This window comes from Phaenicophaeus curvirostris, chromosome 5, assembly GCF_032191515.1.
Source record: "Phaenicophaeus curvirostris isolate KB17595 chromosome 5, BPBGC_Pcur_1.0, whole genome shotgun sequence".
Taxonomy (NCBI): Eukaryota; Metazoa; Chordata; class Aves; order Cuculiformes; family Cuculidae; genus Phaenicophaeus; species Phaenicophaeus curvirostris.
In genome coordinates this window covers 19,166,249-19,190,905 of record NC_091396.1, presented here as the reverse complement: position 1 = coordinate 19,190,905, position 24,657 = coordinate 19,166,249, and the positions used below count along the sequence as shown (strand labels likewise).

The 24,657-nt window shown below is 50.5% G+C and overlaps 1 protein-coding gene across 1 annotated transcript in view; it reads left to right on the top strand.

The window, feature by feature from the left end:
* The window catches only part of MUC2 (mucin 2, oligomeric mucus/gel-forming), a 61,968-nt gene that overhangs the window by 28,601 nt on the left and 8,710 nt on the right, over window positions 1-24,657 (top strand). The window contains exons 31-44 of the mRNA XM_069857122.1: window positions 264-845; window positions 1,990-2,571; window positions 3,717-4,298; window positions 6,028-6,609; window positions 8,339-8,920; window positions 10,650-11,231; window positions 12,377-12,973; window positions 14,106-14,687; window positions 15,833-16,414; window positions 17,560-18,141; window positions 19,287-19,889; window positions 20,789-21,975; window positions 23,134-23,308; window positions 24,366-24,613. Coding sequence (XP_069713223.1) covers window positions 264-845; window positions 1,990-2,571; window positions 3,717-4,298; window positions 6,028-6,609; window positions 8,339-8,920; window positions 10,650-11,231; window positions 12,377-12,973; window positions 14,106-14,687; window positions 15,833-16,414; window positions 17,560-18,141; window positions 19,287-19,889; window positions 20,789-21,975; window positions 23,134-23,308; window positions 24,366-24,613 — 8,048 coding nt within the window. The remainder of the gene's footprint in view (window positions 1-263; window positions 846-1,989; window positions 2,572-3,716; window positions 4,299-6,027; window positions 6,610-8,338; window positions 8,921-10,649; window positions 11,232-12,376; window positions 12,974-14,105; window positions 14,688-15,832; window positions 16,415-17,559; window positions 18,142-19,286; window positions 19,890-20,788; window positions 21,976-23,133; window positions 23,309-24,365; window positions 24,614-24,657) is intronic.

The following is a 24,657-nucleotide window of genomic DNA, read 5'->3' as shown; positions in this document are numbered from 1 at the left end:
TTGCCGCCAGGAAGACACACAAGGCTTGGTAGTACCTATGTCCTGACTGGGCCCGAGCATGCTTTGTAGGGCTGAGAAGGGCAGTCCTGCCCTTCCAAGTGAGCTTTGATGTCTCCAGCATTGGCTGGCTGGTTTTGGCAGTGCCCAAGGGGCACCTTGTTGGGCAGTGGACACCCAGAGCACCGCTGGAAAAGTGCTGGTATGCCGGCTTCTTGTCTCTGTCTCTACTGCCTCTAATTGTTGGTCCTGTTGTCGTCCCCCAGGCTGTGACTGCATCTGGACAGATTGGATTGATGTGAGTTACCCAAACAGTTCTGACAAAAACAGTGGTGACTATGAAACCTTTGAGAATATTAGGAAGAACGACTCCTCCTGGGTCTGCGTGCAGGCCGAAAATATTTCATGCCGAGCAGAGAAGTTCCCTGATGTTCCCCTCACAGAGTTAGGGCAGAAGGTGGAATGCAGTGTTGACAAAGGGCTCATCTGTAACAATTGGGACCAGCGTCCAGGAGGTATTATGCCGATGCCAGTTTGCCTCAACTATGAGATCAGTGTCTGCTGCGTCCCCGACATACCAGAGTGTCGTCCAAGTACCAGCCCAACCATCATACCAAGCCCAACTTCTTCTACAACAAGCACTCTGTCAACAACCATTCCCACATCAACTTCCCCAGAGTCTACCACCAGCACCACCACCACCACTATGCCACCCAGCAGCACCACTAGCAGCACCCTGGGGACAACGACTTCTGTGTCCAGCACTACAACACCCACCCAGACTATGACCAGCACATCCACGCCCACGCCAACGTACACCACGTCTCTACCAACTCCAACGCCTATAAGTACGGGTCTGCTCTGTGCTCTCACATGTTGCCTGGCTGTGGGAGCAATGAAGGTTCATGAGCACCTCAACTTGTGCCTTCTGTGTGGGATTAGGGGTGGGATCAGGGTTGCGATCAACTGTTGTGCTTTCACTGAAACTTCTGGTGCCCAGAGGTAGCCCTTATGCTGGCTCTTTCAGGCAGGAGAACGGTGCTGGGGTCAGGGTCGAAGGTCTTGTGTTCTCTGACTGAGCAGGGCTCAGAGAAGGCTTTTCGTGCTCACTCATGGCTCTGCCCAGCTCAGCCAGATACTGAATTGAGAGCAAGAATTCCTTTGCTGATATTGGGCTTCGTCATTCAGCATGAGATGATGTTCCCTGTGGGACCCGTGGTGTATGATGGGAGTGGGGCTTGATTTTGGTGGCACTGTCTTATTGGGCAGAGTTTGGGCACAGCTGTGCAGACTTTCTCCCCTTTCTCCCCTTGCGTTGCCTCCGTGGCGATTGCTGCCAATCACCTGCAGTTCTGGCTGTAAGAAGACTGGGTTTTAGTGTTACTGCATGGGGGAATGCTTCAGGCTGCAGGTTACCCCTTGCTGTGGGCCAAGCTCTGGGTAGCCAGATTCACCTAGGTTTCCCATGAATTTTGATCTCGAGACGCACGCATGCAGCTGGGGAGCAAGTGGATGTTTTGGCAGTAGTGCTTGTCCTGTGCCTGCTTCCTCAGTGGTCATGAGCCTTTCATTTCTCCTTGAGAGTGAGGTGATCTGAATGAGGCGGTGTGAGCGGCGCACGAAAATTAGTGGGTGGCGGGAGTCCGTGCTTGGTTATTTTCCACCTCATGTGTTGCCCTTAAGGGAGAGTTTTTGGCAGATGGATAGCCCTATATGAAACAGTGCCCTGGCTGCAGCAGGGAAACACACAAGTCTCAGTGGTGTCTGTGTCCTGACTGGGCCCTAACATGCTTTGTAGGGCAGAGAAGGGCAGTCCTGCCCTTCCAAGTGAGCTTTGATGTCTCCAGCTTTTGCTGACATTTGTTAGAAGTGCTCAAGAGGCACCTTTCTGGGCAGTGGACCCCCTAAGCACCACTGGAAAAGTGCTGGTATGCCGGCTTGTTGTCTCTGTCTCTGCTGCTTCTAATTGTTGGTCCTGTTGTCGTCCCCCAGGCTGTGACTGCATCTGGACAGATTGGATTGATGTGAGTTACCCAAACAGTTCTGACAAAAACAGTGGTGACTATGAAACCTTTGAGAATATTAGGAAGAACGACTCCTCCTGGGTCTGCGTGCAGGCCGAAAATATTTCATGCCGAGCAGAGAAGTTCCCTGATGTTCCCCTCACAGAGTTAGGGCAGAAGGTGGAATGCAGTGTTGACAAAGGGCTCATCTGTAACAATTGGGACCAGCGTCCAGGAGGTATTATGCCGATGCCAGTTTGCCTCAACTATGAGATCAGTGTCTGCTGCGTCCCCGACATACCAGAGTGTCGTCCAAGCACCAGCCCAACCATCATACCAAGCCCAACTTCTTCTACAACAAGCATTCTGTCAACAACCATTCCCACATCAACTTCCCCAGAGTCTACCACCAGCACCGCCACCACCACTATGCCACCCAGCAGCACCACCAGCAGCACCCTGGGAACAACGACTCCTGTGTCCAGCACTACAACACCCACCCAGACTATGACCAGCACATCCACGCCCACGCCAACGTACACCACGTCTCTACCAACTCCAACGCCTATAAGTACGGGTCTGCTCTGTGCTCTCGTGTGTTGCCTGGCTGTGGGAGCAATGAAGGTTCATGAGCACCTCAACTTGTGCCTTCTGTGTGGGATTAGGGGTGGGATCAGGGTTGCGATCAACTGTTGTGCTTTCACTGAAACTTCTGGTGCCCAGAGGTAGCCCTTATGCTGGCTCTTTCAGGCAGGAGAACGGTGCTGGGGTCAGGGTCGAAGGTCTTGTGTTCTCTGACTGAGCAGGGCTCAGAGAAGGCTTTTCGTGCTCACTCATGGCTCTGCCCAGCTCAGCCAGATACTGAACTGAGAGCAAGAATTCCTTTTGCTGATATTGGGCTTCGTCAATCAGCATGAGATGATGTTCCCTGTGGGACCCGTGGTGTATGATGGGAGTGGGACTTGATTTTGGTGGCACTGTCTTATTGGGCAGAGTTTGGGCACAGCTGTGCAGACTTTCTCCCCTTTCTCCCCTTGCGTTGCCTCCGTGGCGATTGCTGCCAATCACCTGCAGTTCTGGCTGTAAGAAGACTGGGTTTTAGTGTTACTGCATGGGGGAATGCTTCAGGCTGCAGGTTACCCCTTGCTGTGGGCCAAGCTCTGGGTAGCCAGATTCACCTAGGTTTCCCATGAATTTTGATCTCGAGACGCACGCATGCAGCTGGGGAGCAAGTGGATGTTTTGGCAGTAGTGCTTGTCCTGTGCCTGCTTCCTCAGTGGTCATGAGCCTTTCATTTCTCCTTGAGAGTGAGGTGATCTGAATGAGGCGGTGTGAGCGGCACAGGAAAATTAGTGGGTGGCGGGAGGCCGTGCTTGGTTATTTTCCACCTCATGTGTTGCCCTTAAGGGAGAGTTTTTGGCAGATGGAAAGCCCTATATGAAACAGTGCCCTGGCTGCAGCAGGGAGACACACAAGTCTCAGTGGTGTCTGTGTCCTGACTGGGCCCTAGCACGCTTTGTAGGGCTGAGAAGGGCAGTCCTGCCCTTCCAAGTGAGCTTTGATGTCTCCAGCTTTTGCTGACATTTGTTAGAAGTGCTCAAGAGGCACCTTTCTGGGCAGTGGACCCCCTAAGCACCACTGGAAAAGTGCTGGTATGCCGGCTTCTTGTCTCTGTCTCTACTGCTTCTAATTGTTGGTCCTGTTGTCGTCCCCCAGGCTGTGACTGCATCTGGACAGATTGGATTGATGTGAGTTACCCAAACAGTTCTGACAAAAACAGTGGTGACTATGAAACCTTTGAGAATATTAGGAAGAACGACTCCTCCTGGGTCTGCGTGCAGGCCGAAAATATTTCATGCCGAGCAGAGAAGTTCCCTGATGTTCCCCTCACAGAGTTAGGGCAGAAGGTGGAATGCAGTGTTGACAAAGGGCTCATCTGTAACAATTGGGACCAGCGTCCAGGAGGTATTATGCCGATGCCAGTTTGCCTCAACTATGAGATCAGTGTCTGCTGCGTCCCCGACATACCAGAGTGTCGTCCAAGCACCAGCCCAACCATCATACCAAGCCCAACTTCTTCTACAACAAGCACTCTGTCAACAACCATTCCCACATCAACTTCCCCAGAGTCTACCACCAGCACCACCACCACCACTATGCCACCCAGCAGCACCACCAGCAGCACCCTGGGGACAACGACTTCTGTGTCCAGCACTACAACACCCACCCAGACTATGACCAGCACATCCACGCCCACGCCAACGTACACCACGTCTCTACCAACTCCAACGCCTATAAGTACGGGTCTGCTCTGTGCTCTCGTGTGTTGCCTAGCTGTGGGAGCAATGAAGGTTCATGAGCACCTCAGCTTGTGCCTTCTGTGTGGGATTGGGGGTGGGATCAGTGGTGCGATCAATTCTTGTGTTTTCCTTTAAACTGCTGGTGCCCAAAAGAAACCGTTTCAGGCAGGAGAACGGTGCTGGGGTCAGGGTTGAAGGTCTTGTGTTCTCTGACTGAGCAGGGCTCAGAGAAGGCTTTTCATGCCCACTCATTCCTCCACCCAGCTCAGCCAGATACTGAACTGAGAGCAAGACTTGCTTTTGCTGCTGTTGGGCCTTGTCATTCAGCATGAGAAAACGTTCCCTGTAGGACCCGTGGTGTGCGATGGGAGCGGGACTTGATTTAGTGGCACTGTCGTATTGGGCAGAGTTTGGGAACAGCTGGGCAGACTTTCTCCCCTTTCTCCCCTTGCGTTGCCTCCGTGGCGATTGCTGCCAATCACCTGCAGTTCTGGCTGTAAGCAGGCTGGGTTTTACTGTCAGGGCGTGGGGAAAGGCTTCCGTTTGCCGCTTGCCTTTTGCTGTGGGCCAAGGCTCTGGGCAGTCAGGTTCTCCCAGGGTTCCCATGAGTGTTGTTCTCAAGCCGTGTGCATGCTGCTGGGAAGCAAGTGGATGTTTTGGCAGTAGTGTGTGTCCTGTGCCTGCTTCCTCAGTGGTCATGAGCCTTCCTGGTGTTTTCATTTCTCCCTGAGAGTGTGAGGTGGTGTGAGGGGCACAAGAAGGTGAGACGGTGGTGGGAGTCTCTGCTTGGTCCTGTTCCACTTCATGTTTTGCCATTAAGGCCAAGAAGGCCAATGGCATCTTGGCTTGGATCAGAAACGGCGTGACCAGCAGGTCCCGGGAGGTTATTCTCCCTCTGTACTCGGCACTAGTGAGACCGCTCCTTGTATCCTGTGTTCAGTTCTCGGCCCCTCACCATTAGAAGGATGTTGAGGCTCTGGAACGAGTCCAGAGAAGGGCAACAAAGCTGGTGAAGGGGCTGGAGAATAGGCCTTATGAGGAGCGGCTGAGAGAGCTGGGGTTGTTTAGCCTGGAGAAGAGGAGGCTGAGGGGAGACCTCATTGCTCTCTACAACTACCTGAAAGGAGGTTGTAGAGAGGAGGGTGCTGGCCTCTTCTCCCAAGTGATGGGGGACAGGACAAGAGGGAATGGCCTCAAGCTCCGCCAGGGGAGGTTTAGGCTAGACGTGAGGAAAAAATTCTTTACAGAAAGGGTCATTGGGCACTGGAACAGGCTGCCCAGGGAGGTGGTTGAGTCACCTTCCCTGGAGGTGTTTAAGGCATGGGTGGATGAGGTGCTGAGGGATATGGTTTAGTGTTTGATAGGAATGGTTGGACTCGATGATCCGGTGGGTCTCTTCCAACCTGGTTATTCTGTGATTCTGTGATTCTGTGATGGGAAGGCCAATATGGAGCCATGTCCTAGTTGCCGCCAGGAAGACACACAAGGCTTGGTAGTACCTGTGTCCTGACTGGGCCCGAGCATGCTTTGTAGGGCTGAGAAGGGCAGTCCTGCCCTTCCAAGTGAGCTTTGATGTCTCCAGCATTGGCTGGCTGGTTTTGGCAGTGCCCAAGGGGCACCTTGTTGGGCAGTGAACACCCAGAGCACCGCTGGAAAAGTGCTGGTATGCCGGCTTCTTGTCTCTGTCTCTACTGCTTCTAATTGTTGGTCCTGTTGTCGTCCCCCAGGCTGTGACTGCATCTGGACAGATTGGATTGATGTGAGTTACCCAAACAGTTCTGACAAAAACAGTGGTGACTATGAAACCTTTGAGAATATTAGGAAGAACGACTCCTCCTGGGTCTGCGTGCAGGCCGAAAATATTTCATGCCGAGCAGAGAAGTTCCCTGATGTTCCCCTCACAGAGTTAGGGCAGAAGGTGGAATGCAGTGTTGACAAAGGGCTCATCTGTAACAATTGGGACCAGCGTCCAGGAGGTATTATGCCGATGCCAGTTTGCCTCAACTATGAGATCAGTGTCTGCTGCGTCCCCGACATACCAGAGTGTCGTCCAAGCACCAGCCCAACCATCATACCAAGCCCAACTTCTTCTACAACAAGCACTCTGTCAACAACCATTCCCACATCAACTTCCCCAGAGTCTACCACCAGCACCACCACCACCACTATGCCACCCAGCAGCACCACCAGCAGCACCCTGGGGACAACGACTTCTGTGTCCAGCACTACAACACCCACCCAGACTATGACCAGCACATCCACGCCCACGCCAACGTACACCACGTCTCTACCAACTCCAACGCCTATAAGTACGGGTCTGCTCTGTGCTCTCGTGTGTTGCCTAGCTGTGGGAGCAATGAAGGTTCATGAGCACCTCAGCTTGTGCCTTCTGTGTGGGATTGGGGGTGGGATCAGTGGTGCGATCAATTCTTGTGTTTTCCTTTAAACTGCTGGTGCCCAAAAGAAACCGTTTCAGGCAGGAGAACGGTGCTGGGGTCAGGGTTGAAGGTCTTGTGTTCTCTGACTGAGCAGGGCTCAGAGAAGGCTTTTCATGCCCACTCATTCCTCCACCCAGCTCAGCCAGATACTGAACTGAGAGCAAGACTTGCTTTTGCTGCTGTTGGGCCTTGTCATTCAGCATGAGAAAACGTTCCCTGTAGGACCCGTGGTGTGCGATGGGAGCGGGACTTGATTTAGTGGCACTGTCGTATTGGGCAGAGTTTGGGAACAGCTGGGCAGACTTTCTCCCCTTTCTCCCCTTGCGTTGCCTCCGTGGCGATTGCTGCCAATCACCTGCAGTTCTGGCTGTAAGCAGGCTGGGTTTTACTGTCAGGGCGTGGGGAAAGGCTTCCATTTGCCGCTTGCCTTTTGCTGTGGGCCAAGGCTCTGGGCAGTCAGGTTCTCCCAGGGTTCCCATGAGTGTTGTTCTCAAGCCGTGTGCACGCTGCTGGGAAGCAAGTGGATGTTTTGGCAGTAGTGTGTGTCCTGTGCCTGCTTCCTCAGTGGTCATGAGCCTTCCTGGTGTTTTCATTTCTCCCTGAGAGTGTGAGGTGGTGTGAGGGGCACAAGAAGGTGAGACGGTGGTGGGAGTCCCTGCTTGGTCCTGTTCCACTTCATGTTTTGCCATTAAGGCCAAGGAGGCCAATGGCATCTTGGCTTGGATCAGAAACGGCGTGACCAGCAGGTCCCGGGAGGTTATTCTCCCTCTGTACTCGGCACTAGTGAGACCGCTCCTTGTATCCTGTGTTCAGTTCTCGGCCCCTCACCATTAGAAGGATGTTGAGGCTCTGGAACGAGTCCAGAGAAGGGCAACAAAGCTGGTGAAGGGGCTGGAGAATAGGCCTTATGAGGAGCGGCTGAGAGAGCTGGGGTTGTTTAGCCTGGAGAAGAGGAGGCTGAGGGGAGACCTCATTGCTCTCTACAACTACCTGAAAGGAGGTTGTAGAGAGGAGGGTGCTGGCCTCTTCTCCCAAGTGATGGGGGACAGGACAAGAGGGAATGGCCTCAAGCTCCGCCAGGGGAGGTTTAGGCTAGACGTGAGGAAAAAATTCTTTACAGAAAGGGTCATTGGGCACTGGAACAGGCTGCCCAGGGAGGTGGTTGAGTCACCTTCCCTGGAGGTGTTTAAGGCATGGGTGGATGAGGTGCTGAGGGATATGGTTTAGTGTTTGATAGGAATGGTTGGACTCGATGATCCGGTGGGTCTCTTCCAACCTGGTTATTCTGTGATTCTGTGATTCTGTGATGGGAAGGCCAATATGGAGCCATGTCCTAGTTGCCGCCAGGAAGACACACAAGCCTTGGTAGTACCTGTGTCCTGACTGGGCCCGAGCATGCTTTGTAGGGCAGAGAAGGGCAGTCCTGCCCTTCCAAGTGAGCTTTGATGTCTCCAGCATTGGCTGGCTGGTTTTGGCAGTGCCCAAGGGGCACCTTGTTGGGCAGTGGACACCCAGAGCACCGCTGGAAAAGTGCTGGTATGCCGGCTTCTTGTCTCTGTCTCTACTGCTTCTAATTGTTGGTCCTGTTGTCGTCCCCCAGGCTGTGACTGCATCTGGACAGATTGGATTGATGTGAGTTACCCAAACAGTTCTGACAAAAACAGTGGTGACTATGAAACCTTTGAGAATATTAGGAAGAACGACTCCTCCTGGGTCTGCGTGCAGGCCGAAAATATTTCATGCCGAGCAGAGAAGTTCCCTGATGTTCCCCTCACAGAGTTAGGGCAGAAGGTGGAATGCAGTGTTGACAAAGGGCTCATCTGTAACAATTGGGACCAGCGTCCAGGAGGTATTATGCCGATGCCAGTTTGCCTCAACTATGAGATCAGTGTCTGCTGCGTCCCCGACATACCAGAGTGTCGTCCAAGTACCAGCCCAACCATCATACCAAGCCCAACTTCTTCTACAACAAGCACTCTGTCAACAACCATTCCCACATCAACTTCCCCAGAGTCTACCACCAGCACCGCCACCACCACTATGCCACCCAGCAGCACCACCAGCAGCACCCTGGGGACAACGACTTCTGTGTCCAGCACTACAACACCCACCCAGACTATGACCAGCACATCCACGCCCACGCCAACGTACACCACGTCTCTACCAACTCCAACGCCTATAAGTACGGGTCTGCTCTGTGCTCTCGTGTGTTGCCTAGCTGTGGGAGCAATGAAGGTTCATGAGCACCTCAGCTTGTGCCTTCTGTGTGGGATTGGGGGTGGGATCAGTGGTGCGATCAATTCTTGTGTTTTCCTTTAAACTGCTGGTGCCCAAAAGAAACCGTTTCAGGCAGGAGAACGGTGCTGGGGTCAGGGTTGAAGGTCTTGTGTTCTCTGACTGAGCAGGGCTCAGAGAAGGCTTTTCATGCCCACTCATTCCTCCACCCAGCTCAGCCAGATACTGAACTGAGAGCAAGACTTGCTTTTGCTGCTGTTGGGCCTTGTCATTCAGCATGAGAAAACGTTCCCTGTAGGACCCGTGGTGTGCGATGGGAGCGGGACTTGATTTAGTGGCACTGTCGTATTGGGCAGAGTTTGGGAACAGCTGGGCAGACTTTCTCCCCTTTCTCCCCTTGCGTTGCCTCCGTGGCGATTGCTGCCAATCACCTGCAGTTCTGGCTGTAAGCAGGCTGGGTTTTACTGTCAGGGCGTGGGGAAAGGCTTCCATTTGCCGCTTGCCTTTTGCTGTGGGCCAAGGCTCTGGGCAGTCAGGTTCTCCCAGGGTTCCCATGAGTGTTGTTCTCAAGCCGTGTGCACGCTGCTGGGAAGCAAGTGGATGTTTTGGCAGTAGTGTGTGTCCTGTGCCTGCTTCCTCAGTGGTCATGAGCCTTCCTGGTGTTTTCATTTCTCCCTGAGAGTGTGAGGTGGTGTGAGGGGCACAAGAAGGTGAGACGGTGGTGGGAGTCCCTGCTTGGTCCTGTTCCACTTCATGTTTTGCCATTAAGGCCAAGGAGGCCAATGGCATCTTGGCTTGGATCAGAAACGGCGTGACCAGCAGGTCCCGGGAGGTTATTCTCCCTCTGTACTCGGCACTAGTGAGACCGCTCCTTGTATCCTGTGTTCAGTTCTCGGCCCCTCACCATTAGAAGGATGTTGAGGCTCTGGAACGAGTCCAGAGAAGGGCAACAAAGCTGGTGAAGGGGCTGGAGAATAGGCCTTATGAGGAGCGGCTGAGAGAGCTGGGGTTGTTTAGCCTGGAGAAGAGGAGGCTGAGGGGAGACCTCATTGCTCTCTACAACTACCTGAAAGGAGGTTGTAGAGAGGAGGGTGCTGGCCTCTTCTCCCAAGTGATGGGGGACAGGACAAGAGGGAATGGCCTCAAGCTCCGCCAGGGGAGGTTTAGGCTAGACGTGAGGAAAAAATTCTTTACAGAAAGGGTCATTGGGCACTGGAACAGGCTGCCCAGGGAGGTGGTTGAGTCACCTTCCCTGGAGGTGTTTAAGGCATGGGTGGATGAGGTGCTGAGGGATATGGTTTAGTGTTTGATAGGAATGGTTGGACTCGATGATCCGGTGGGTCTCTTCCAACCTGGTTATTCTGTGATTCTGTGATTCTGTGATGGGAAGGCCAATATGGAGCCATGTCCTAGTTGCCGCCAGGAAGACACACAAGCCTTGGTAGTACCTGTGTCCTGACTGGGCCCGAGCATGCTTTGTAGGGCAGAGAAGGGCAGTCCTGCCCTTCCAAGTGAGCTTTGATGTCTCCAGCATTGGCTGGCTGGTTTTGGCAGTGCCCAAGGGGCACCTTGTTGGGCAGTGGACACCCAGAGCACCGCTGGAAAAGTGCTGGTATGCCGGCTTCTTGTCTCTGTCTCTACTGCTTCTAATTGTTGGTCCTGTTGTCGTCCCCCAGGCTGTGACTGCATCTGGACAGATTGGATTGATGTGAGTTACCCAAACAGTTCTGACAAAAACAGTGGTGACTATGAAACCTTTGAGAATATTAGGAAGAACGACTCCTCCTGGGTCTGCGTGCAGGCCGAAAATATTTCATGCCGAGCAGAGAAGTTCCCTGATGTTCCCCTCACAGAGTTAGGGCAGAAGGTGGAATGCAGTGTTGACAAAGGGCTCATCTGTAACAATTGGGACCAGCGTCCAGGAGGTATTATGCCGATGCCAGTTTGCCTCAACTATGAGATCAGTGTCTGCTGCGTCCCCGACATACCAGAGTGTCGTCCAAGTACCAGCCCAACCATCATACCAAGCCCAACTTCTTCTACAACAAGCACTCTGTCAACAACCATTCCCACATCAACTTCCCCAGAGTCTACCACCAGCACCGCCACCACCACTATGCCACCCAGCAGCACCACCAGCAGCACCCTGGGGACAACGACTTCTGTGTCCAGCACTACAACACCCACCCAGACTATGACCAGCGCATCCACGCCCACGCCAACGTACACCACGTCTCTACCAACTCCAACGCCTATAAGTACGGGTCTGCTCTGTGCTTTCACATGTTGCCTGGCTGTGGGAGCAATGAAGGTTCATGAGCACCTCAACTTGTGCCTTCTGTGTGGGATTAGGGGTGGGATCAGGGTTGCGATCAACTGTTGTGCTTTCACTGAAACTTCTGGTGCCCAGAGGTAGCCCTTATGCTGGCTCTTTCAGGCAGGAGAACGGTGCTGGGGTCAGGGTCGAAGGTCTTGTGTTCTCTGACTGAGCAGGGCTCAGAGAAGGCTTTTCATGCTCACTCATGGCTCTGCCCAGCTCAGCCAGATACTGAACTGAGAGCAAGAATTCCTTTTGCTGATATTGGGCTTCGTCAATCAGCATGAGATGATGTTCCCTGTGGGACCCGTGGTGTATGATGGGAGTGGGGCTTGATTTTGGTGGCACTGTCTTATTGGGCAGAGTTTGGGCACAGCTGTGCAGACTTTCTCCCCTTTCTCCCCTTGCGTTGCCTCCGTGGCGATTGCTGCCAATCACCTGCAGTTCTGGCTGTAAGAAGACTGGGTTTTAGTGTTACTGCATGGGGGAATGCTTCAGGCTGCAGGTTACCCCTTGCTGTGGGCCAAGCTCTGGGTAGCCAGATTCACCTAGGTTTCCCATGAATTTTGATCTCGAGACGCACGCATGCAGCTGGGGAGCAAGTGGATGTTTTGGCAGTAGTGCTTGTCCTGTGCCTGCTTCCTCAGTGGTCATGAGCCTTTCATTTCTCCTTGAGAGTGAGGTGATCTGAATGAGGCGGTGTGAGCGGCGCAGGAAAATTAGTGGGTGGCGGGAGTCCGTGCTTGGTTATTTTCCACCTCATGTGTTGCCCTTAAGGGAGAGTTTTTGGCAGATGGAAAGCCCTATATGAAACAGTGCCCTGGCTGCAGCAGGGAGACACACAAGTCTCAGTGGTGTCTGTGTCCTGACTGGGCCCTAGCACGCTTTGTAGGGCTGAGAAGGGCAGTCCTGCCCTTCCAAGTGAGCTTTGATGTCTCCAGCTTTTGCTGACATTTGTTAGAAGTGCTCAAGAGGCACCTTTCTGGGCAGTGGACCCCCTAAGCACCACTGGAAAAGTGCTGGTATGCCGGCTTGTTGTCTCTGTCTCTGCTGCTTCTAATTGTTGGTCCTGTTGTCGTCCCCCAGGCTGTGACTGCATCTGGACAGATTGGATTGATGTGAGTTACCCAAACAGTTCTGACAAAAACAGTGGTGACTATGAAACCTTTGAGAATATTAGGAAGAACGACTCCTCCTGGGTCTGCGTGCAGGCTGAAAATATTTCATGCCGAGCAGAGAAGTTCCCTGATGTTCCCCTCACAGATTTAGGGCAGAAGGTGGAATGCAGTGTTGACAAAGGGCTCATCTGTAACAATTGGGACCAGCGTCCAGGAGGTAATACATCGATGCCGGTTTGCCTCAACTATGAGATCAGTGTCTGCTGCGTCCCCGACATACCAGAGTGTCGTCCAAGTACCGGCCCGACCACCACAACTGGCCCAACTTCTTCTACAACAAGCACAATGTCCCCTTCAACTCTGTCAACAATCATTCCCACATCAACTTCCCCAGAGTCTACCACCAGCACCGCCACCACCACTATGCCACCCAGCAGCACCACCAGCAGCACCCTGGGAACAACGACTCCTGTGTCCAGCACTACAACACCCACCCAGACTATGACCAGCACATCCACGCCCACGCCAACGTACACCACGTCTCTACCAACTCCAACGCCTATAAGTACGGGTCTGCTCTGTGCTCTCGTGTGTTGCCTGGCTGTGGGAGCAATGAAGGTTCATGAGCACCTCAGCTTGTGCCTTCTGTGTGGGATTAGGGGTGGGATCAGTGGTGCGATCTATTCTTGTGTTTTCATTTAAACTGCTGGTGCCCAAAAGAAACCGTTTCAGGCAGGAGGATAGTGCAGGGGTCCTGGGTAGTAGGTCTTGTGTTCCCTGACTGAGCAGGGCTCAGAGAAGGCTTTTCATGCCCACTCATTCCTCCACCCAGCTCAGCCAGATACTGAACTGAGAGCAAGACTTGCTTTTGCTGCTGTTGGGCCTTGTCATTCAGCATGAGAAAACGTTCCCTGTAGGACCCGTGGTGTGCGATGGGAGCGGGACTTGATTTAGTGGCACTGTCATATTGGGCAGAGTTTGGGAACAGCTGGGCAGACTTTCTCCCCTTTCTCCCCTTGCGTTGCCTCCGTGGCGATTGCTGCCAATCACCTGCAGTTCTGGCTGTAAGCAGGCTGGGTTTTACTGTCAGGGCGTGGGGAAAGGCTTCCATTTGCCGCTTGCCTTTTGCTGTGGGCCAAGGCTCTGGGCAGTCAGGTTCTCCCAGGGTTCCCATGAGTGTTGTTCTCAAGCTGTGTGCACGCTGCTGGGAAGCAAGTGGATGTTTTGGCAGTAGTGTGTGTCCTGTGCCTGCTTCCTCAGTGGTCATGAGCCTTCCTGGTGTTTTCATTTCTCCCTGAGAGTGTGAGGTGGTGTGAGGGGCACAAGAAGGTGAGACGGTGGTGGGAGTCCCTGCTTGGTCCTGTTCCACTTCATGTTTTGCCATTAAGGAAGAGTTTTTAGAGATGGGAAGGCCAATATGGAGCCATGTCCTAGTTGCCGCCAGGAAGACACACAAGGCTTGGTAGTACCTATGTCCTGACTGGGCCCGAGCATGCTTTGTAGGGCTGAGAAGGGCAGTCCTGCCCTTCCAAGTGAGCTTTGATGTCTCCAGCATTGGCTGGCTGGTTTTGGCAGTGCCCAAGGGGCACCTTGTTGGGCAGTGGACACCCAGAGCACCGCTGGAAAAGTGCTGGTATGCCGGCTTCTTGTCTCTGTCTCTACTGCCTCTAATTGTTGGTCCTGTTGTCGTCCCCCAGGCTGTGACTGCATCTGGACAGATTGGATTGATGTGAGTTATCCAAACAGTTCTGACAAAAACAGTGGTGACTATGAAACCTTTGAGAATATTAGGAAGAACGACTCCTCCTGGGTCTGCGTGCAGGCCGAAAATATTTCATGCCGAGCAGAGAAGTTCCCTGATGTTCCCCTCACAGAGTTAGGGCAGAAGGTGGAATGCAGTGTTGACAAAGGGCTCATCTGTAACAATTGGGACCAGCGTCCAGGAGGTATTATGCCGATGCCAGTTTGCCTCAACTATGAGATCAGTGTCTGCTGCGTCCCCGACATACCAGAGTGTCGTCCAAGTACCAGCCCAACCATCATACCAAGCCCAACTTCTTCTACAACAAGCACTCTGTCAACAACCATTCCCACATCAACTTCCCCAGAGTCTACCACCAGCACCGCCACCACCACTATGCCACCCAGCAGCACCACCAGCAGCACCCTGGGGACAACGACTTCTGTGTCCAGCACTACAACACCCACCCAGACTATGACCAGCACATCCACGCCCACGCCAACGTACACCACGTCTCTACCAACTCCAACACCTATAAGTACGGGTCTGCTCTGTGCTTTCACATGTTGCCTGGCTGTGGGAGCAATGAAGGTTCATGAGCACCTCAACTTGTGCCTTCTGTGTTGGATTAGGGGTGGGATCAGGGTTGCGATCAACTGTTGTGCTTTCACTGATACTTCTGGTGCCCAGAGGTAGCCCTTATGCTGGCTCTTTCAGGCAGGAGAACGGTGCTGGGGTCAGGGTCGAAGGTCTTGTGTTCTCTGACTGAGCAGGGCTCAGAGAAGGCTTTTCGTGCTCACTCATGGCTCTGCCCAGCTCAGCCAGATACTGAACTGAGAGCAAGAATTCCTTTTGCTGATATTGGGCTTCGTCAATCAGCATGAGATGATGTTCCCTGTGGGACCCGTGGTGTATGATGGGAGTGGGACTTGATTTTGGTGGCACTGTCTTATTGGGCAGAGTTTGGGCACAGCTGTGCAGACTTTCTCCCCTTTCTCCCCTTGCGTTGCCTCCGTGGCGATTGCTGCCAATCACCTGCAGTTCTGGCTGTAAGAAGACTGGGTTTTAGTGTTACTGCATGGGGGAATGCTTCAGGCTGCAGGTTACCCCTTGCTGTGGGCCAAGCTCTGGGTAGCCAGATTCACCTAGGTTTCCCATGAATTTTGATCTCGAGACGCACGCATGCAGCTGGGGAGCAAGTGGATGTTTTGGCAGTAGTGCTTGTCCTGTGCCTGCTTCCTCAGTGGTCATGAGCCTTTCATTTCTCCTTGAGAGTGAGGTGATCTGAATGAGGCGGTGTGAGCGGCACAGGAAAATTAGTGGGTGGCGGGAGGCCGTGCTTGGTTATTTTCCACCTCATGTGTTGCCCTTAAGGGAGAGTTTTTGGCAGATGGAAAGCCCTATATGAAACAGTGCCCTGGCTGCAGCAGGGAGACACACAAGTCTCAGTGGTGTCTGTGTCCTGACTGGGCCCTAACATGCTTTGTAGGGCAGAGAAGGGCAGTCCTGCCCTTCCAAGTGAGCTTTGATGCCTCCAGCTTTTGCTGACATTTGTTAGAAGTGCTCAAGAGGCACCTTTCTGGGCAGTGGACCCCCTAAGCACCACTGGAAAAGTGCTGGTATGCCGGCTTCTTGTCTCTGTCTCTGCTGCTTCTAATTGTTGGTCCTGCTGTCGTCCCCCAGGCTGTGACTGCATCTGGACAGATTGGATTGATGTGAGTTACCCAAACAGTTCTGACAAAAACAGTGGTGACTATGAAACCTTTGAGAATATTAGGAAGAACGACTCCTCCTGGGTCTGCGTGCAGGCCGAAAATATTTCATGCCGAGCAGAGAAATTCCCTGATGTTCCCCTCACAGATTTAGGGCAGAAGGTGGAATGCAGTGTTGACAAAGGCCTCATCTGTAATAACTGGGATCAGGGTCCAGGAGATACAGAGCCAATGCCAGTTTGCCTCAACTATGAGATCAGTGTCTGCTGCGTCCCCGACATACCAGAGTGTCGTCCAAGTACCAGCCCAACCATCATACCAAGCCCAACTTCTTCTACAACAAGCACTCTGTCAACAACCATTCCCACATCAACTTCCCCAGAGTCTACCACCAGCACCGCCACCACCACTATGCCACCCAGCAGCACCACCAGCAGCACCCTGGGGACAACGACTTCTGTGTCCAGCACTACAACACCCACCCAGACTATGACCAGCACATCCACGCCCACGCCAACGTACACCACGTCTCTACCAACTCCAACACCTATAAGTACGGGTCTGCTCTGTGCTTTCACATGTTGCCTGGCTGTGGGAGCAATGAAGGTTCATGAGCACCTCAACTTGTGCCTTCTGTGTTGGATTAGGGGTGGGATCAGGGTTGCGATCAACTGTTGTGCTTTCACTGAAACTTCTGGTGCCCAGAGGTAGCCCTTATGCTGGCTCTTTCAGGCAGGAGAACGGTGCTGGGGTCAGGGTTGAAGGTCTTGTGTTCTCTGACTGAGCAGGGCTCAGAGAAGGCTTTTCGTGCTCACTCATGGCTCTGCCCAGCTCAGCCAGATACTGAACTGAGAGCAAGAATTCCTTTTGCTGATATTGGGCTTCGTCAATCAGCATGAGATGATGTTCCCTGTGGGACCCGTGGTGTATGATGGGAGTGGGACTTGATTTTGGTGGCACTGTCTTATTGGGCAGAGTTTGGGCACAGCTGTGCAGACTTTCTCCCCTTTCTCCCCTTGCGTTGCCTCCGTGGCGATTGCTGCCAATCACCTGCAGTTCTGGCTGTAAGAAGACTGGGTTTTAGTGTTACTGCATGGGGGAATGCTTCAGGCTGCAGGTTACCCCTTGCTGTGGGCCAAGCTCTGGGTAGCCAGATTCACCTAGGTTTCCCATGAATTTTGATCTCGAGACGCACGCATGCAGCTGGGGAGCAAGTGGATGTTTTGGCAGTAGTGCTTGTCCTGTGCCTGCTTCCTCAGTGGTCATGAGCCTTTCATTTCTCCTTGAGAGTGAGGTGATCTGAATGAGGCGGTGTGAGCGGCACAGGAAAATTAGTGGGTGGCGGGAGGCCGTGCTTGGTTATTTTCCACCTCATGTGTTGCCCTTAAGGGAGAGTTTTTGGCAGATGGAAAGCCCTATATGAAACAGTGCCCTGGCTGCAGCAGGGAGACACACAAGTCTCAGTGGTGTCTGTGTCCTGACTGGGCCCTAACATGCTTTGTAGGGCAGAGAAGGGCAGTCCTGCCCTTCCAAGTGAGCTTTGATGCCTCCAGCTTTTGCTGACATTTGTTAGAAGTGCTCAAGAGGCACCTTTCTGGGCAGTGGACCCCCTAAGCACCACTGGAAAAGTGCTGGTATGCCGGCTTCTTGTCTCTGTCTCTGCTGCTTCTAATTGTTGGTCCTGCTGTCGTCCCCCAGGCTGTGACTGCATCTGGACAGATTGGATTGATGTGAGTTACCCAAACAGTTCTGACAAAAACAGTGGTGACTATGAAACCTTTGAGAATATTAGGAAGAACGACTCCTCCTGGGTCTGCGTGCAGGCCGAAAATATTTCATGCCGAGCAGAGAAATTCCCTGATGTTCCCCTCACAGATTTAGGGCAGAAGGTGGAATGCAGTGTTGACAAAGGCCTCATCTGTAATAACTGGGATCAGGGTCCAGGAGATACAGAGCCAATGCCAGTTTGCCTCAACTATGAGATCAGTGTCTGCTGCGTCCCCGACATACCAGAGTGTCGTCCAAGTACCAGCCCAACCATCATACCAAGCCCAACTTCTTCTACAACAAGCACTCTGTCAACAACCATTCCCACATCAACTTCCCCAGAGTCTACCACCAGCACCACCACCACCACTATGCCACCCAGCAGCACCACCAGCAGCACCCTGGGGACAACGACTTCTGTGTCCAGCACTACAACACCCACCCAGACTATGACCAGCACATCCACGCCCACGCCAACGTACACCACGTCTCTACCAACTCCAACACCTATAAGTACGGGTCTGCTCTGTGCTTTCACATGTTGCCTGGCTGTGGGAGCAATGAAGGTTCATGAGCACCTCAACTTGTGCCTTCTGTGTTGGATTAGGGGTGGGATCAGGGTTGCGATCAACTGTTGTGCTTTCACTGAAACTTCTGGTGCCCAGAGGTAGCCCTTATGCTGGCTCTTTCAGGCAGGAGAACGGTGCTGGGGTCAGGGTTGAAGGTCTTGTGTTCTCTGACTGAGCAGGGCTCAGAGAAGGCTTTTCGTGCTCACTCATGGCTCTGCCCAGCTCAGCCAGATACTGAACTGAGAGCAAGAATTCCTTTTGCTGATATTGGGCTTCGTCAATCAGCATGAGATGATGTTCCCTGTGGGACCCGTGGTGTATGATGGGAGTGGGGCTTGATTTTGGTGGCACTGTCTTATTGGGCAGAGTTTGGGCACAGCTGTGCAGACTTTCTCCCCTTTCTCCCCTTGCGTTGCCTCCGTGGCGATTGCTGCCAATCACCTGCAGTTCTGGCTGTAAGAAGACTGGGTTTTAGTGTTACTGCATGGGGGAATGCTTCAGGCTGCAGGTTACCCCTTGCTGTGGGCCAAGCTCTGGGTAGCCAGATTCACCTAGGTTTCCCATGAATTTTGATCTCGAGACGCACGCATGCAGCTGGGGAGCAAGTGGATGTTTTGGCAGTAGTGCTTGTCCTGTGCCTGCTTCCTCAGTGGTCATGAGCCTTTCATTTCTCCTTGAGAGTGAGGTGATCTGAATGAGGCGGTGTGAGCGGCGCAGGAAAATTAGTGGGTGGCGGGAGTCCGTGCTTGGTTATTTTCCACCTCATGTGTTGCCCTTAAGGGAGAGTTTTTGGCAGATGGATAGCCCTATATGAAACAGTGCCCTGGCTGCAGCAGGGAGACACACAAGTCTCAGTGGTGTCTGTGTCCTGACTGGGCCCTAACATGCTTTGTAGGGCAGAGAAGGGCAGTCCTGCCCTTCCAAGTGAGCTTTGATGCCTCCAGCTTTTGCTGACATTTGTTAGAAGTGCTCAAGAGGCACCTTTCTGGGCAGTGGACCCCCTAAGCACCACTGGAAAAGTGCTGGTATGCCGGCTTCTTGTCTCTGTCTCTGCTGCTTCTAATTGTTGGTCCTGTTGTCGTCCCCCAGGCTGTGACTGCATCTGGACAGATTGGATTGATGTGAGTTACCCAAACAGTTCTGACAAAAACAGTGGTGACTATGAAACCTTTGAGAATATTAGGAAGAACGACTCCTCCTGGGTCTGCGTGCAGGCCGAAAATATTTCATGCCGAGCAGAGAAATTCCCTGATGTTCCCCTCACAGATTTAGGGCAGAAGGTGGAATGCAGTGTTGACAAAGGCCTCATCTGTAATAACTGGGATCAGGGTCCAGGAGATACAGAGCCAATGCCGGTTTGCCTCAACTATGAGATCAGTGTCTGCTGCGTCCCCGACATACCAGAGTGTCATCCAAGTACTGGCCCGACCACCACAACTGGCCCAACTTCTTCTACAACAAGCACAATGTCCCCTTCAACTCTGTCAACAACCATTCCCACATCAACTTCACCAGTGCCTCCCACCAGTAGTGCCAGTACCACTATGCCACCCAGCAGCACCACCAGCAGCACCTCAGTGTTAACAACTTCGTCCAGCACAACACTACCCACCGCTCAGACTACTTTGTCTACATTTCCAACACCAATAATACTCACCAAAACTCCAACGGCTCCTACCCAAGAACAACAAAGTAATTGTTAAAATGTGTTTTTATTTTTTACCTTATTATGGGAGAATCTAAGCTCTTCCTTCCCCTTATCATATGTGTATTTATAGTCTAAGTTTAGTTTTATGTGTTTCACGTAGAATCAGAATCATGTCTTGCTTCCTCCTGTGCTCTAGCATTATGACTGTTGTCTCATTATGTATACCACGCTTCTCTATCTACAACGTGTCTCACTTAATGCTGTATAAGCTCAAACAGATGGCTGTGAGGCTGGTCTAAAATTCTAATAAGAAGCTATTTCAAAGCATTCTCCATTAAGGCCCATATCGCTAACTAAAACTGGCTTGGTCAGTTGAAAAGGAGGAAGCAGAAAAGTGAATATGGTGTTTGTAGCACGCTGAAATAGCTTGCGGGTAAGCAAACTTGAAAGCTTGGGTTTTAGGTGTGGATTACTCCAGTGACTGCTCAGTTTCAGTAGAATCAAATGACTGAGCATAACCAGTGCTAGAATGAACAAGCCACACAAAGTAGCACAGGGAACCATGGTTTGTCCACAGAAAATTTCATGACAGCAATAAAGAATTAACCAAAGAGTTCAGTGATAAACTCAATGAATTCCCCTGGGTTTGGGATTGCCAAACTCTCTGCTGCAGTATGAAATCTTAACACTACAGACAGCTGTTCCATCTGACATTTATTATTGATAAAGTGTTTACATAAATTTTTCCAAAGGAAGATGAAGACTTTATAAATAACTCAGTTACCCTAAACACTTAATAAAAGAGTTTCTGATTTATTTCTATCTAGGTACTCTATGCTTAGGTCTGTTGAATTCCATTTGCTTAGTAGAAAATGAAAAGAAGTTAATAACAAATGCAATCTACCTACTTAAAATAAAATACTGTTTCCTTCCTGTCTTAAAGAGGGTACAACACCTGAAACAGAAATATCAACAAAGACGAGTACTGCAGTCACCCCTTCAGCTACCCCACTGCCAACATCTAGAACGACAGAAATAGTAAGTACAGTGTCTACCACAGGTACCACTATTCAACAGTCAACACCATCTGTATCAACAAGCCCAATGACAGTCACCACCTCTGGAGTCACTGAAAAAGGATCAACCATCAAAACCACCACTTCAGGCCCTACACCCTCAGGACCCGTTCCCCACAGCACCACAACAGTAGCAGAAACACCTAGTCTTAAGACCACTACCACAGAGACTGGCAGCACTCCAACAGGTCCATTTACCACCACCAGCAGCACCACAACCTCAGAACTCACTCCCCAGAGCACCACAATGGTAACAGAAACAAGAAGCATCAAAACCACTACCATTAGGACTGTGACTCCTCTGACAGGATCAGCTACCTCCTCTATCAGCACATCATCTTTAGGACCCACTTCACACAGCACCACAGTCGCAACAGAAAAAGGTAGTCCAGTGACAATAACTGCAACTCCCACTACTCTGACCAGCTCACCTACCACCTCCATCGGCACCACAACCTCAGGACCACCCTTCACAGAGCCTACAGCCAGCACTACTGCACCACCATCAGTATCAACAAGCTCAGTGACTCTCACCATTTCTGGAGTCACTGAAACAGGATCAACCATCAAAACCACCACTTCAGGCCCTACATCCTCAGGTTCCACTTCCCACAGCACCATGACAGTAGCAGAAACCAGTAGCCCAATGACAACAACTGCAACTCACACTATTCCGACAATATCAACTGGCATAACCACCACCACAGTTTTGGGACCATCATCCCCAGGGTCAGCAGCCAGCACTACTGTATCCACACCATCAGTATCAACTAGCCCTGTGTCAGTCACCACCTCTAGTACAACTTCAACAGAATCTTTTACTACCAGTTCGGGAACAACCTCTAGTAACGTTACCACAATTACTGCAACCACCATCACGACCTTCAAAAGTGTTTCCCCTGGCTCAACTAGTACTTCTGGGCCAACAGCACCATCAAGTGCAGTCACCATTACAAGAAATTCTACTCCACTCAGTGCTTCAATTTCAACTACAAGTGCACCACCAATCACTCCTGGAAAAAATTGTTCTATTTTACCTAATGAATCTTACGTGGTGAGTAGATCTCATAATTTTTCTAGCATTCTGATTTGGGTGCAGACAAGGCACATAATTTAAATGTTAGTGTCATATAGAGCAGGTATTAATCCAGACAGAAAAGGAAATTTCTCTCCATTCTATTTCTATTCTTGCTTCAGCATGACTTCCAAATGATATTTGGCTTGATAGCTTATATACAACCATCAGTTCTGCAAGGATGGTTTTTAAAAGGCTTTCTTTAAGAAGTTAGATCACAGCTCATTGTTTGTCTTTATTGTGGATAGCTTTGATGAGGAAGTAACCAGGGTCTAAGAGATGATAAACTATCTTTTCTCTTTCTGCTTTTGTATAGGTCCAGAGTGGGGAAAAGTTGTTTGCGTGTTTACAGTACAGACCGACAAGAAATCACAGGGCTGAACTAGTCTGAGTTTGGAATGAAGCTTATGTGGTCCTAGCCTGGTCTCAGGAGAGGATTGTGAAACAGATTACCACATTCAAATGCTCATGAAATTTGACCCAGAGTTCTGAGGTTTTTTGAACTCTCCACCTCTGACACAGACATGCTAATGTCTGTACATTTCTAAAGCCTCCTCACAGCTTAGATTCTAGAAACTTGCTCAGTAGATCCACAGATAAAAATAAAAATTATGTGTGGCTGAAAAACTGGTGGAAGAATGAAATAATGCATACAATCACCAGCTGTGCACATAGTCGCCTTAGACATTACTCCCCAAATAGCTGATGTTCACTGTAGCTTTAGATGTTAATCTGTTCCGGGTATTCATGCAAAGGGCTTGACCATACTCTGATATTGATCAGTGTCTTTCACTGTTGATTACAGAGGGAGTCTAGGTGATGATATTAGACAAAATATCTGATTTTTAGATAGCTGAAACTGAAAAAGACAATTCCCACTTCAAGTTACTGGCATGACTTTTAAAAGTAATGCCTTCCAATTAGCAGCTCTCAGTAGTGCTAGCTTATCTTGCAGGCCTTGGTAATGCTGACTGCTGTGCTTCCTTCTCATTTTCAGATTTCTACTGGGTAAAAACTTGCCAATAAACATACGGTCTTTTGAAAGTCTGGAAAAAACATTCAGGTGTAATTTGTCAGTCTGACAGCTTCCTAAGTATTCTCTCTCTATTCCCCCTCTTCCTCTTTTTCCAAACACAGTCAGGTGAGTCATGGTGGCTCTGTAACTGCACTAAGGCAATATGTATAGAAGATGATATAATCCAGGTGGTTCCCGTAATCTGTAATCCACCTCCTAAACCTACGTGTACCAATGGGCTTTCTCCTGTGCGTGTCATTGATGAGGATGGATGCTGTTGGCACTGGGAGTGTGACTGTAAGTATATATTTTGTTAAATATTTCATCTCTTGTTGGAACAGTACTGGCTGCAAAGAAAACAATATTTATTAGGGTACAAGTAAAATGCAAAATTGTGACCCGCGAACTTCCAATGTTTGTCTTTTTGAGGTGCTGCTTTAATTCTTTTTAGCTAATCAAGGACTCTTACTTAATTTGATTATCATCATTTCTACACAACTGTTGTGTTAGTAGAAAAAATTGGTCTCCCAAGGTAGGATTTACACATCCAGAGGGAGACATCTGTAGGCTAGAAGCCTACATCTAAGTCACTTGTTCAAACTATCAGTAAAGGTATCTCTAGGGTATTGTTAATCCTGTTCTTAATTATCTACCAGAAATAAGTTGGATTTTCTACCAGAAATTGCACCCTGAAAGTGTCTATTTTTCTCTGTTATAGATGAATTCCAGATGATGAGCTAATGCATTGACATATGAGTTTTGACACAAAAAATCCTGAGAGTAACCCTATAGCTCAGGAACCAAGAGTGGGAAGGGAGTGGATGTGTGTTCAAATACAGATATTTTCTTAACCTCAGCTGGAAAATGTCAGTGTGTGTCAGCCCACAATGCTTTGACTGTGAAGCAGTTTTTAGCTGATAACATCACTGTGCTTGAGCACCCACCCTGTTCATCAGACCTGGCTCCCTCACCCAAAGATCAGATTGGTGCTCAAAGGAAAGATGCTATATTAGTAGAAGATATGAAAGCAATAACGACAGTTCCTCAATAGCCTTTCAGACACTTATCTGCAGAACTGCTTTGTACATTGGTAGCATTGTATGCAGCTGTGTGTCAACTCAGAAGGAACTGTTTTGAGGGTGATTGTAATTGATTTTCTTATTTTTTTAAATAAAAGGAGTTACAGGCACAGTCTCGGGATTTTTTTTTTTTTGTGTTGGACTTCAGATACACTTTAAAAATATGAATGCTTAAATTTAGGTGAGGTGAATCCCACATCTACAGATTTTGTCTGTAGTCTGATTTGATTCTGCATGTTGCCATTAGAAGCTAACCTAGCTGTATGTTTTTGTAGGCTATTGCACTGGCTGGGGAGACCCACATTACATGACATTTGATGGACTGTACTACAGCTTCCAAGGAAATTGTACATATGTTCTTGTGGAAGAGATTGATAAGAAAGTGGATAACTTTGGTGTCTACATTGATAACTACCATTGTGATACACGGGATGTAGTGTCCTGTCCTCGAACACTTATTGTGAGACACGAGACTCAGGAAGTGCGCATAGCAACAATCAAACCAAATACTCTACAAGTAGAGGTATTTTAAAATCTTACTTCTGATTTCTTGATTAATATATTAGC